Here is a 14,620-nt window from a genome sequence, read left to right as displayed (position 1 = left end):
CCTGTTTGGCCAGCTGACAGGCCTTGTCTGGTGAGTTGAGAATCTCGTAATAGAAGACAGAGAAATTTAGGGCGAGACCTAGCCTGATCGGATGGGTAGGCTGCATCTTTGACTTGCTGATTTCGAACGCGTCCTGGTATGCCTTCTGGCTGTCCTCTACCACGGCTGGATATTCAGATGGGTGGAACAGCATGAGCGGGGGTTGTGCGTTAGACGCGCGCTCGAAGCGTTTCGGCCGCTTCTTCGGCTGTCGCTCGGGAGCTGCTTGGAACTTTGGAGCGGCGTCTCTCTTTCTCTCGCTCTCTCTCTCTCTCTCTCTCTCTCTCTCTCTCTCTCTCTCTCATCCACGCTCTCGTGGATAACGGAGACGAGAGGATTGCCTCGTGTTACTAGATCTAATCCGAGCCTGATGAATGTGGCAATAAGCCGAGAGTCCGTGCGAAAACTTGTTCCCGCCGCGCGGCTACGATTTCCTGGAACGTCCGTCGTCCTCGCTCGCGCTCCATGCAGCTCCGTCGCTCTTACGCGAATCGCGAATGTTTCCTCTTCCTTTTTCGAGAGGAGTCGGAACAATACACCGATATATTTTTCCGAAACATAGTTACGGCGTCGGGTCGACAATCAGCGCGGATGATTGAATTGCGCGCGGGCTGCTGCAGAAAATTGTCCTGGAGCGGCGGTTACTCGAGTCGACGAGCGCGACGAGAATTACGATGCGGATCGGCGCGATCGGCACGTAAGAGATTTAACCATCGTGTATACCCGCGTATATTCGCTCCGGTGCTCGGCAGCCGCTTTTCATCGAAACCCGCGCTCGCTTCGTATCAGCGCGAGCGTTCGCAATTTCCCGAATTCGCGCGCGCGCGCGCTGCGCTTATCAGCATGCATAGCTTTATTACTTCGACGCTCGAAATTGCGCAATCATGACTTAATTCGGAGTCTGATATTCGATCAATCTGAGACAAACTTTGCTGCCGCGGGCGCAACACCGAACGTGTCGAGAACTAAAAAAAAAAAAAAAAAAGAAAAAAAAAGAAAAAAAAAAGAAACGTCTGCTGGTTGAATAATGACGAACGAAGTAAAATCGCGTGGCCGGAGTTTGCGCGAACTTTCACCCGCGGACGCCGCCGTGGCCGGCGCGACTTTCACCGCGAAAAACGGCCGCGGCCGCGGGAACGCGAGCGCGTCCAGGGATCCGCCCGCCGCTCGTACGTCAGAAGGAGGCAAAAACATCTGCCCGATGCAGCTGCGTCACACGCGACCGTGTTGCGAGAGAAGCGGGAAAAGTGTCCAAGTATCGAGGAACTCGATATCGCGTTCAACAACTCGCGCGACTCGCAACAGCGGCGGCCGCGCGTCATCGCGAGAGCGCGCGCGCGTTTCTCTCAGGCTCTTCGGGGGGATCGAAGGCGGGAGAGGGAGGGTCGCATGGCCGCGAAACTTTGGGCAATTTCGCCGAGAGCCACCGCTGCGGCAATACTTAAATTTAGACGGCGCCGTCTGTCAGCAAACACGCCCGCCTGCCCGCCGCCTATCGACGCGACGTCGATAGTCGTGGAAGAGATACGTCTTCGACATGACGACGACGACGACATTTCGTAGCGCCCTTCCCGCTTCGATCCGTCCCCGAGAGCAGCCCCGATCAAAAGTTGCCCCGGCGGGCGTGTGTCGACGGAGGGTCGATCGATACGTACTATTTCTGGTTTCACCGGTGGCGACTTCTGCGAGATACCTGTAGTAGTCACCCTTCATCTTGAGGTAGAATACTTTGCTCTCGGCACTGCTAGCCTTGGGGATCAGGTACTTATCCAAGAGACCCTGCAAAAAATGACGAATATCGATCCATGAGCAAAGGTCCACGGAAAAGGGGCAGGCTCTGTGTAAGAGCGACCACACTTGGAGATTGGGTGGAAACACTCGCGCAGGCTCCTTTGAGTAGCGAGCGACGGATAAATTGTAGACGTCGGAGATAACGCGATGACGCGAGATATAATATCACCGCGTCGCGTCCGAGATCCTCCGGCTGGTTCATTAATCAAGCAATTCTGTTATCCGAAGGAATCGCGTGACCGCGCGATCCGATCGCGCTTCGTAACTTAATTGACTTGTCCCGGCGACGCGTGAGTCACGATTCCTGCCCAGCACAGGATCGATCGCAATAAGATTTCGATAGCCGCGAAATTGATTAAGCCGAGGGAACTCGTAATGGGACGTCGTCGTCTATCCACGAGACGTCGCTGAGATACCTCGTTGACCTCCTAATCATGACGATGATGCGATCGCGATAAAAATTAATCAGCCGCAAATCGTCGTCATATATATATATAAAAAATATATATATGTGTTAGAGATGTGCGAACTATTCGAATTCGAATCGAATCCAATGTAATTCGACTCGATTGGAATCCGAATCCCTATAATTCGAATCCGAATAATTCGAATAGGAATCAAATGCATTATCGTTTGCGTGCATCAGCTAGAAAACGGGCCATCTGGGCCTGTATGTTTGAACCCTTAACTTGTAATTAACTTAACTTATAATTAATAACTTAATTACAAATTATCTTAATTATTTAAATATATATTTTACTTTAAGATGATATTACGATATCAATATTCCCTTTCATATGAAAATCTTCCATCATTATTTGCATATTTAATAGTCGTGTTAAATTTTTGAACGATTCGATTCGATTTCATTCGATTCGCGATTCGACATAAAAGTTCTTGATTCGCACATCTCTAATATATATATATATATATATATATATATATCAAGTATCTCGCTCGCTCGTCGAGATGTAGATTCATTCGCGTGAGCAGCGTGTAGAATCGACGCGCAATCCTATGCCGGTCAATGACGAGCCACACACATCGCGCGCTAAACGCACAATCACGCATCCCGGCATCGCTTCCACCCGTGACGTAAGAGCGACGTTGGCCAACCAACTTTGCATGCGCGTAACTCGCGTGCAAATAGCGCGAGGTATTTATTGCGTCTCAACGCCGACATAATGCGACGGCCGCCGCCGCCAGGCTCGGCGAAAATTCACTACGGTCAACATCTCGCGAATTTGCGAGTCTCGCGAACGCACACGTCCGTCTGCTGAAAAAAAAAGAAATAAAAGAAAAAAGCTATACGATCCGCGTCGATCCTACGATGCTATTCTGCCGATACGGAAAAAAAAAAAAAAAAAAAAATAATAATAGCGAAACCACGATTAATAATAGCGAGAAACCAGCGATTAATAACAGCGAATAACGATACAATTTAATCGCGACCAGCGCGCTCGATTTGTTTTCTTTCTTTTTTTAGATAAAATAAAGAACTGTGATATAACCGCGAGGACTGCTCAGTTTTATCGAAACGTCTCGCGACCGCGTCACTCTACTTAAAAACTCGATCTTTATTAAGAATCACGCGAGACGAGTTACGCGTTTAAAATTCTAAGGAGCCTGGCTTGATATTTCTGATACGTCGGGAGTCTGCGTGTGTGTGTGTCCGTTCTGCGTAAGCGACATTGTGGTTAGAAAGTTACAGAACAGGCATACTAATCGTCGCACGACACCGGTCTTGAAAAGCGTCCGCTGTTGTACAAGTCATCGTTGCGCTTCTCGATGCATAAGCGAGACGTCGTAAATTACACCGCGTAATCACGCGAGTACGCGACACGCGTTGGAACGAAGAAGGCTAGGAATAATAAAAGAGAAGAAGAAGAAGAAGAAGAAGAGAAGAAGTAGAAGAGAATAATAGCAGTTTCGGTTACACCGTCCTCCTCGCGCTTGTCGCGAATGACAAAGAGAGAATGAGAGAGAGAGGTTTGCGCTCGGTTTACAAAATTCTCATTATTAATTTTGATCAAGCGACTGGCCTCGCCGGCTGCGACGCTAATTCCTGGGTAAGCGTAAAATCGCGGCTGTGCCGCGAATCGTCGTAACGCGCGTTTTGATGTCGTCAACGTCGACGAGGAATTGCAACGTCCGCAAGATCGACTTCGTAAAACGAGATTGCTCGCGCGACTGAAATCTCGTAACGACGCTTCTCGTAAATGATTAATAGATAGGATTACGAAACGTTCGTAATCATCGATAATTCCGATATTCCCCGCGTTATCCTGTTTCGTCCGACACCTCTCCATTGTCAACAGTCAAGCTTTCAGAGGATCTTCGTCGAATCCCCGCTCGGAGAATTCGCGATCGCGATCGACCGACCTCTCGGCGTTTCCTCTCATCTGCCCATCTGCCCTGTCGAGAGCTAACGTTATCTCGGCATTGTCGCGAAACGTGGCGGCGCTCCGCGATGCTCCGCGGTGCATACACACACAATGGCAATCGCGCGCGTTCATCGTCGTCGATGACGTGCATAGGAGCGCGCGAGAGAACAGCAACGACGACGCGGCGCAGATCGCTCGGTGGCGCGATTGCGTTTCAGCTGGAGTTGCCTCGCTCCAGTTTCGCCGTTTGACGCGCGTTCGAGCACACGGCTCAAATCTGACGCTCCCCTTTTCTCCCCTCCTCCTCGCGCCGTACGCACTCCGCCGCAATTAGCGGGGGCCCGCTTTCGACAAGCGTGTGTAATCTTACCACTTCGTCCACTTCGCGCACCATGCGAGTAGAAGGAAACGCCGGAGAACGGCGAAATTTCACGCTCGAGTCGAGAGAGCCCGTTTAATCTGCCGAACGTGCCGAAAAATGAATAACGCGATAACGCGTCCACGCGATTCCAGGTTCAGGTTTTTATGCCTGGATTTGAGATAACCCACCCACGAGGAATTTTCACGCCAGAGACACGTCCCGGGTTCAAGCGGGCTGATATCTTTCCGCGCGCGAGCGAACATTTTTCGCAGACGATATTTAAATCACACCTTGACAAGTACGCGAGGTAAGGGATTTGCGCCGGGAGAATACCGGCGTCATCAAATGTCGACGGAACATTTGTTGTTCACCGTGAAGAAGATGAACAGGGTCTTTCTCTTTCTCTCTCTCTCTCTCTCGCTCTCGCTCGCGAATTTAATTCCCTTCAAGAAAGGGCTCCTATTACGAGGCGGAACGCGCCATTTCCGGCGGTCGGGGTACGTTCGCGTCTGAGCAGGCGTGTCCGCTTCCTCTTCCGTTTCCGCTCATTTCCGGATACTGGAGAATATCGTCCACGTAACGTTACGAGAACGGAGATCGAGCCGGCGGAGTCCCGGGCGTCACGCCGGGAGAGCGCCGCGCCGCGCTTAAAATTTGTCGAGTTTAATGAGTTTCGCAAACTCCCAGAATGGTTAAACGCCGAAAAGGTCACGCTTTAATGTCGCCGCTGGTCGATAAAGATCCGTCGACAAACTGATTAAAATACGTCGCAGCCGCCAGACTCGCAGAGATCGAGATTGTACGACGAGCGAATTATCACTGTGAGAGAGAGAGAGAGAGAGAGAGAGGGGGGGGGGAACGAAGAAAATTAATCAACGCCGAAGAATCTCTCAGAGGAGAAATTTAATTGCAGCGGTTGAAATAACAAGACTCGACTTATGAGCAATGTGTTGGGAAACTGACGAAGGCGAGATGCTTCTCCGAGCGAGGCTCAGCCGGCTAAGTGAAAACTCCCTGAGCGGAGGAGTAATTAAGTAAAGCACGGTGTGATATTATGCACAAGGCTGGTTGCCGCGCAATTATGCGAGATGGCACGTAGATCATCAGATCTATGCATCTATCCAGCCATCATTTTCAGAGAAACTTGGACGCGTGCGTGAAGCAAGCGGACGGCGCACAAAGATTGCGAGTGGTCAACAGAAGCCCGTAATTGACCCGCGCGAAACCCAATCCGAAGGATGATCTTCACCCGCCAGAGACACCAAGCGAGGAAACGCGGCGGAGGTAGCGGAAGATCGTCAACTGCGTAAGATGATCTAGACGCGAGGTATTGCTTGCAAACGGGTTCCGATGCTCCGGGCGAGATACCCGGTACAATCTCTCCTCCGCTTTTTCTTCCCTTCTTCCCTTTCGGTATTGACATTTCATGTATACCGAGTGTTTCAGACCACCCGGGTCATCCGGGATCTTTTCGTTAACGCGACGTTTCAGAGAAAAATATCTCAGACAAAAGTTGTAGGGCTTCAAAAGATCTATTTGCTGACGCTATGAATTTGACCTTGGAATAACCTTGAAAAGTCCAGTCAAAATCAACATAAAAATCTTAAACGGATACCCCAATTTTTTATCACATCATCTTCTTCTAGCAGTTAATTTGAGCAACTTTTGTCCGAAACATGTTTTTATTTATCTAATATTTTTTGAGATATTTGAGGAAGACTTGATAACTTTTTCAATATTTAACTCACGATCTCTCGTTGACTAATTGTCAGAAGAAAAAGTGGTGCTAGACTTTTTTTGCTCTATTCTAGTCTCAGGAATATATTGTTCCAATAGCGCCCTGAATTTGGTTAATTTGACGATTCTGAAATTTCGATATAGAAACATTCGATATAGCAGGAAGTTGCATTGAAAGCCGCTGTTTTTTTGTGTTTTTTTGAGCATCTATTTCAGTAACAAAATGCGTGAATGCATCAGAGTGTTTGCCCTGGCGGAAGCTATGACCTTCTCGCACTTTTCTGGCAGAAGTTGAATTTCCGCGACGAAAGAACGGTCTGTCTTTTCAGCCAATTCATTCAGCAAGTCAATTTTCGACTTTTCCCCGTAATTATGGAAAGGTGTATCTTTCCAAAGCGAGCGTTGTCACGGAGAGGAATCACTTTTCGGCGATTTCACGCAATTGATGGTTGGTTTTGCATCGAATTATCATTCAAACGCTCCGATTGTTGTCGGCAACACGTTCGGCGGTGACTGATACAGAGGATGTCGTGTATTATGAGGTGTTGGGTTTCAATAGCTCATAATACACGACACTCTCTCCATGCCCCACCAAGTAGAGGACATTGCTTTGTGTGACCGTGGATGTTTCGCTTCGGTTTCTTTCTCATGGCTTACATGGTAAACATTGTGAAATGGTTGATTTATCGACTTTGAGCTGTTGAGCCAATCCTTCGAGTGTTTGAGCAGGGTTGTTCATCTTCGAACACTTTTTCGACTGACCTGGGCCGTTGTTTGTCGTGAATGTTACTTCTGAATCGTTGAGATAAATCTCTACTGTTTGCGATGAAGCAGATGCACCGCGAGTTTTCGCACAAGCAATCGATCATCAGCTTCAGCTGCACTTCTTCTTCAAATCAAAGCGGTGCAGAAGTACGCATCGGACAGACAATTTGTCGCGTTCCATTTCAATTCGCTTATGCGGAAAAGCACTTGGAAGAAGTAAACAAAGGATGGGCGTCTGATGACTGAATTTTAGTGGGAAACGGTCGCACATTTCCAAATGACACAAGAGACACCTGCTGTCCACTGCCCACACAGCATACGCAGCTAGAGCCATCTACAGCGGCTTTCGATGCAACCTCCTAATGTATACTGTTTTTTAATTAACGCGGCGAAAGTCTCAAAGCCGCGGCCGCGGCTTAACGCGGGAAATTAAAATGCACAACGCCACACCGCCGTTGTCCAATTAACTCTCCCGCGGAATCTCGCCCGGGCGAGAATTCAATCTGAAACTCGATTATCGGGGCCGCCGGGAAGTGAAGTGAGGAAAGGTGGGGAAGAAAAGGAAAAGTTGAATAGAGTAACACCGCCCCGGGTGGGTCTCTCTCGGAAATTCGCGGCTTAATTACGCGACACGCCGGACAGAATGAATACAGACGGGCGGGGCACAGTCTTTGCAGTCGTCGATGTCCGACAATGAGACAAATTCCCGAATCGTGACGCGAACTTTCCAGCCGCGTCACGTTTTCGCTGCGGATTCGCGAGCGATTCGACATTCTCGCGCGGCATTCAACGCCGGCGGATTAATCATCAGGTGTCGCAGGTGTCTCTCTCTTTCTCCCCCCCCCTTGCACTTGCTCTCTGCTGGTGCGCCAGCGATCGTCAACACACGCGATCATCGCAATTAATACTTTGTAATCAATGCGCGAGGCGACGTAGTCGCGAGTTCGCGCAAACATTCCCGCCGAGACGAGACAGCCGCGCTCTGCTAATGACTTCTCGCGGCACGTAAGATATGTATTTTCGTATCTACATTTCCTTGCACGTTGAGTTCTAACTCACGATGTAGCAACGAATCGCTAGTAAATAATACTCTTGACTTGAGCGCGCGCGCTCTATCCTGACCAAAGTCGCCGCCGCCTCGACGTCGACGGCCATGACGATGACGACGAAGACGACGTCACTCTCGCTAGAAAGTGGAAACTTTCTGACAATTAGACGACGGATCAAACGAATCTTCGCATGAGAAAGCGGCTCCTCGTAATTGGCGACAGCTTCTCGACGTTGTTTTTGCCCCGCCAGAGCCGTTCCTCTTCTCTTTCTCGCTCGCTTGTTTTTCGTCGCTGCGCGCGGAAAAACGCGGCTGCGACGACGCGTTCTCATTTTTTATTTCGTCGTAATAACCGCGGCGATTTTAATTGAAATTTTAATCATTCATACAACCTTGTTTATATTTCCCTTGCGGCTTATTTCCTCGTCGCGGAACATCTCTTGATTGCGGCGCATGAACCTGATCTGGCCGGTGATATTGTAAAATATTGTAAAATACGAATAGCGCACGATAAATATACTGCTCAAAAGAATTATGGCATAGATAATTTTTATTGCCGAAAATTGGCCAACTTTGACTGGCATGTGATGCACCCCTCCCTACCTCTGTAACCCCTGACATCTGAGGGCATGTTTGGTATACTGAGAATTGCAAAGTTTGACGGAATGCACGAACGAGGACAATTTTGTTTCGGGGACGCCGTTTGCATCGTCATAAAGTTCAAATCTTCTCCTTCAATTTGGAAAAAAAAATGGAGTCGCTACAATTTTTTTTCCGCAAAGTTACAGGCCTTCAAAAATATCGTTGTTTTTGGCCTTTGAGCCAAGTGTGAGTGCCAAGCACGCATGTGTGTGTGTGTGTGTGTGTGTGTGTGTGTCTGTGACAGAAGAGACAAGGATCTCGTGATTCGTCACTTCCACAGTAATTATTGACTGTGTAAAAAAAAAAAAAAATCATTAGTCTACAATAATTTTTCGCGAAGTAATCGCCAGTCAAAGTTGGCCAATTTTCGGCAATAAATTATCTATGCCATAATTCTTTTGAGCAGTGTATATTCGAATCGGTCAACGCGATTCAACGCGCGTCGCCGTATAGAAAAGAACCAAGCTGCGAGAGTGTGAAATCATCGGTCGACGTAATTATGCGGAATCGGCGATCGGCCGATTCATACCTGTCGCAATGCTCGGAGCGCCGGTTTGCTCAACGACACATCATTTTCCACGCCGTTCGGAACGCGCGCGTTGCCATATACGGATAACGGAAAACACGGCTCTCGCGAGTCCGAGCGAGTCGGAGCGAGCGAGAGAAGAGGAACGGAATGCGCCGGAACACTTCTCGGAGGAGAGTGTCCTTATACGAGGGAGGAGAAGACGAGGAGCTCGAGACGAGGACTCGCCCAATGCGGAGAAAACACGTCTCCGCCCTCTTGATTTTCCAGCGCGCACTGACAGAAAAATATAGTTGAATTACTATAATCTCACTATATTTTATAGTTCATTTTGGCGTCAACCATATTTCTACAGTTCGTGGAAACCTGCAAAATATAGTAGAATAAACACAAATATATAGTCAATGATTGTCTTAAATAATTGTTTGGTTACTTTTACCACATATATGGTAATTTCTCATTCGTAAATATAGTGAGATTTAATATTCATATAGTTACATCTGTCATCATTTAGCAAATATTCTGGTAATATTGACTATATAAAAGAGTTACTTCACCTACCACTTTACATTTGTATCCATACAATAATTTTAGTTAGTTTAACTTACTACAATTCTTAGTAAAAATATTATATTCTTGGTTATACTATGCCTATATCGTAATAATTAGCGATATTATGGTAATACTTATTACTTACGAATATGATATTTCGGACTATAATGTAGTTACTATATCGCTATAGTTCCAAATGTCATATACTTTTCTCTCAGTGCGTATCTCGCTGGGACATATATCGGCGTCGATAAAAAGAATCCAGGGGCGAATCCAGACGAGAGAATTGGAGAATTTTACGACACAGTGGCGCGCGATACGATTCACTCTCGACTGCAGCAACGATATATAGAATATCGACGTGGAGTCTCAAGCCGTTAATAAACTACGCGACTGATCGGGGAGTCGCGAGTGGATCGCGGTGGGAAATAAAATGTGTGTCGGGGAACACACCAAGTGCTCCCAAGTGTTACCTGGGAATTGATCCACTCCGTTATTAGTTGAGGCACGCGATAAAAGCCCGACGTGTCGTCGCGATATAGACGCCGTCGGCCGCGAAGGCTTCGGCTAACCGGCTGAAACATGACACGACGAGCGAAAATCCCCGTGCGAGGAACACGTGCTGCGCGCTCAGCGAGACGGAAAATTCATTCCGACCGGCGACGACGGCAATCCAATTTCTTCGGCTGTAAACTAACATCTCTCCCTCCCTGTCTGCCTCCAGGACGAAGAACACAAAATGCCGCGTCGACGCTTCGCGCGCGTCACGAAAGCAGCGCGCGCCGGCTTTGACGAAATCGCGTCGGCCTTAATCGCGAAATCGGAGATCGAGCGAAATTAATAGCGAGCACGCGTCGCAATTGCGACGATTAGCAGCGCAACGTATCGCAGACAAAGAGAGAGAGAGAGAGAGAGAGAGAGAGAGAGAGAGAGAGAGAGAGAAAGTCCCGAGGGATTGTATTTGGCAGGGAACGAGATTTTTCGTCGGCGCCAGAGACACGCCCACGCTCGGCGAGACGAAAAGTGATTAAACATTGGAATTATTGTTTTTTTATTGTTATGAAAATTCGATTTGATTTACTCCTCGAGTCGACTTATATCGAGTAAATTTCTTTTCATTCTTCAAATTTACCTCTCCGGTCTATAGTTTTGCAATCAATTGCAGAAACCGCGGCTCGTCTATAACGCGTCTCGCGCGACTCCGCGCGGGAACGCGGGGGAATAAAAGATAAAAGAATGCGAGCACGCGCGGAGGAGAATCGCAGTTTGCGTCGTCGCGTTTGCGCGAGCGATGCATTATCGGGCATTATCGGGCTCGTCGCTAATGGCTCTCGTTCTCGTTGTAGCATCGAATCATGCTGGGAGCTATGCGGCAATTCAAAGCGAAAGGTCCGCCCGGCCCGCCCAAACAGTTTCGCCGCCGCCGCCGCCGCCGCCGCCGCGTCGGAGAACGCTCGCTTCATTAAGTCCACAGAGTCGACTCAATTAACCTTATTACGGTTTAATCGCAAGCAGAGCACGAGAGGCGAGCTCTCTCGCGTCGACGTCGCCCAAAAATAGCTCCCGACGATTGTTTATCGAGTCGCGTGCGAAGAACACGTCGGCAACGCCGCTCCGATATGCAAAAGAAGTGCAAACGCGAGAGGCCCGAAGTATACTCCCTCCTCCCGCACTGGCAAGAGAGCAAGGAAGAGGGAGGGAGGGAGGAGGGCGACACACGGAATCTCGCTTCCGCACGCGTCCTGAGGATTAAGTGGAGGTCGACGAATTGCCGGAGAATTACATAATCCGTGACGGGGCGAACGCTAATAAGATCCGCTTTCCTTCCATTTACTTACGTCGCACAGTGGCGAATTTTCATAAAATGCTGGTCAAAACTTAAAAATTTGTCTTATCAGTGTCCAAATTAGAGAACTCAAAGATTTTTAGGGTCACGAATTATGAATCGATGTGTAAATTATGAAAAATTATATAGGACCCAATATAAGAAACACAATATCTAATTTAATTGGAATTTTATCAAATTTTAAATTATAAAAAAATTAGTCACGAAAGATACACATTTGTCTTTTTTGGGTTTAAAATATTAGTTACTTGAAAGAAAAGTTATATAGGCTTGAAAGCCTAACCTTTGTACACCTCTTTTATACACAACTGCATATATTCGCAAAATTTATGTGTGTCATTTGATAAAGTACTAAATATACTATAATACCATGCTTACAGCTTGACTGGATAAGCAACTATAATAGTACATTTAGAAAAAATTGTACAGCAAATTCTACATCTTAGACTACATGACTCTAAAAATCTTATAATTATCAAAATAAGAAGAATGGATGATATAACATATTCTACTACTAACCTTCAGAAATCGAATGCATATTTTGGCATATATTTTGAGAGAACGTATTTCTGTGCGTTTCTTTAATTTGACGCTGTGCCGCTTGTCACAACGGGTAAACGAGCAACGTTTAAAAACATCAGGAACATCAGAAACACGCTACGGGCTGTTCAGAAGAACAGAAGAACGATGGGAATTATGTGATAATATTGCAAAAATATTTGGACTTTTGACCAATATGGTACCAAAACTTAGGAAGGAAGTTTTTAATTCTTTTTCCGATTTTGGCCATACTTTTAAGAAATTTCGCCATTGTGCGTCGCGCGTCCGACACTTTTTGTTCAAACAGCATGCGTTCTCTCTCTCGCTCGCTCCTCGGCGAACGCGAGACGCGTTTCTCATTTTTCCCCTTTTCAGACGAGCAGCACCTATAAGTTCTTTTCTCATACCGGTGCTCCGTACCGGCGTCGCTGTGATCTTTCATCACATGTGTCGCACTTTTTTCCCCTGGAGTGACTTCGATCAATAACCAACCCGGCGACACAATGCGTCTGGATCGCTTAGCAAACACGCGCATTCCACGTACGCGCGGTATTTGTGCAATGAAGAAACGAGAGGAGAAAGAGAGAGAGAGAGAGAGAGAAAAAAGGCCGCGAGAACACAGAGCGAGAGGCAAGGACGACGCTGAGAGAACGGAGAGAGAGAGAGAGAGAGAGAGAGAGAGAGAGAGAGAGAGCGAGAGAGACAGAGAGAAAAAGAGAGAGAGAGAAACCGTTCATGGCCTTCGCTATCGTGCCGAAGAGACGCGGCGCGTTCTCCGGCACTGACTGAAATCTCTCGGCGGCGACCGGAACGCAGACGGGCGCGTTCAGCATTGCGATATCGGTATGTATATTTCTCGTGACAATGAGAATTCGATCAGCTAGCTCGGACAAACAATCTCTCTCAATAACTCGACAAATAAACGCGACGCGGGAAGACGATGTACGCATTGCGCGATCGCGCGCGCGCGCGAGAGAGAGAGAGAGGCCGTACACCGCCGACGGCGCAGCGCAGAGCAGCTGGCGCGAGATATTTCCAAAGCCGGGTTGTCTCGTTTGATCCCGTCACTCCAAAGGAGAGATCGGCCACCTTGTCCCAATTTTATTTTTGGACGATGAGCGACTCGCCGGAGCGGGGTGAAAAGGGCGGCCCCGCCTAAGATGGGGGTGCGCGCGAGAGCAGGATTCACAGGCGGCCGAAGGACGAGGAAGAGAGGATTGAGGAAAAAGAGAAAATATGGAGGGCTGGGGGGAGCAGCTTCACGGGGCGGGGGAGGGGGGGGAGGTATCACTCACCAACACGTCGTAGCAGATCTCGCGTAATTCCTTCTCGACCTTTTCCCGGTATTCCTTGGCCATCTGCTGTTTGCGCTCGGAGCCCTCGGTCTTCTGCTCGATGGAGGAGATTACCCGCCACGAACTACGTCTCGCCCCCACGACGTTCTTGTAGGCGACCGAGAGCAGATTCCTCTCCTCGTTCGACAGTTCGACCCCCGTCTCGGTGACCGCCTTCATCGCGGACGCCATGTCGTCGTACCTCTCGGCCTGTTCGGCAAGCTTTGCGCGCTGCACCAATTCCTCCTTATCCACGGACATTGTGTCGGCTGAAATCAGAAAGAAGCGCGTGCGAGTGTCTCAGCACAGCTGTTGTTCGTCGGCCACCAGCACAGCGGTAATGCGTCGCCTGCGAAAGCGCCGTGTTTTCGTCGTCCGTCGGGCCGCGGCGATATCGCAAAAGTATCGCAAAAGTATGGTTTGAAGGATAAAATGCAATTGTATATCGGCAAGATATTAACTCTCGACGTACTTCGGCTTACGATCACAATTCCAATCAATCAATCGACTCAAGAGTTCGACTTACGGGATCGGTCCCAGGCCTCCTCGGCCTTCGAATTTCAGGCAACCCTCCCTCCTCGCCGACCTGGAGAAACCTACTACGCGGCGAACACTGGGTGGTGAATGAAAAGTGGAAAAATTCTCGTGCCTCGATATTGAGGCAGGTCTAAGGTGGAGGAGGCAAGCTCTTAGGAGGCGGCAGCAGCCTCCAGCGCACGTCCAGATATGAGGACGCAACAAAGCTCAGCCGGCGAGCGGCTTCAGTGTCGCACCGGGGTCTCTTTTGTTGCGCGTCCGGAGAGGTCGGAAGAATGGCGGCTGCCGCGTCACACACCCCGCGCTCAGAGAAGCCAGAGCTCAGATGACGCGATGACGACGCCGACGACGCTCGCGTATCCTTACGAGCGAGACGCAATCGGCTGACCTCGATCGACACGCGCTTTTCCTCTGCGCGCACAGAGGGGTTGTTCTTTTATTTAGGGAGGGTGCTCCGCGAAGCAATCTCGCGACCTTGTCACGGGGGGGAAGAATGAAATTCCGCCTCCCCCCCATAC

The 14,620-nt window shown here is 48.7% G+C and overlaps 1 protein-coding gene across 3 annotated transcripts in view; it reads right to left on the bottom strand.

Annotated features, from left to right (window-relative positions):
- The window catches only part of 14-3-3zeta (tyrosine 3-monooxygenase/tryptophan 5-monooxygenase activation protein zeta), a 65,942-nt gene that overhangs the window by 6,631 nt on the left and 44,691 nt on the right, over positions 1–14,620 (bottom strand). For 2 of the 3 annotated variants that reach the window (XM_011139979.3, XM_011139980.3), the window contains exons 2-4: positions 13,527–13,834; positions 1,695–1,818; positions 2–165 (exon numbers count right to left, since the gene is read on the bottom strand). In XM_011139979.3, the coding sequence (XP_011138281.1) occupies positions 2–165; positions 1,695–1,818; positions 13,527–13,826 (588 nt within the window). In that variant the 5' untranslated portion in view covers positions 13,827–13,834. The remainder of the gene's footprint in view (position 1; positions 166–1,694; positions 1,819–13,526; positions 13,835–14,620) is intronic. The other variant, XM_025297094.1, reaches the window with a different exon arrangement.

The sequence above is a fragment of the Harpegnathos saltator genome, unplaced genomic scaffold (assembly GCF_003227715.2).
Source record: "Harpegnathos saltator strain DR-91 unplaced genomic scaffold, Hsal_v8.6 scaffold169, whole genome shotgun sequence".
Taxonomy (NCBI): domain Eukaryota; kingdom Metazoa; phylum Arthropoda; class Insecta; order Hymenoptera; family Formicidae; genus Harpegnathos; species Harpegnathos saltator.
Note: the sequence above shows the minus strand (reverse complement) of the source record. Positions and strands in the feature narration are given on the sequence as shown.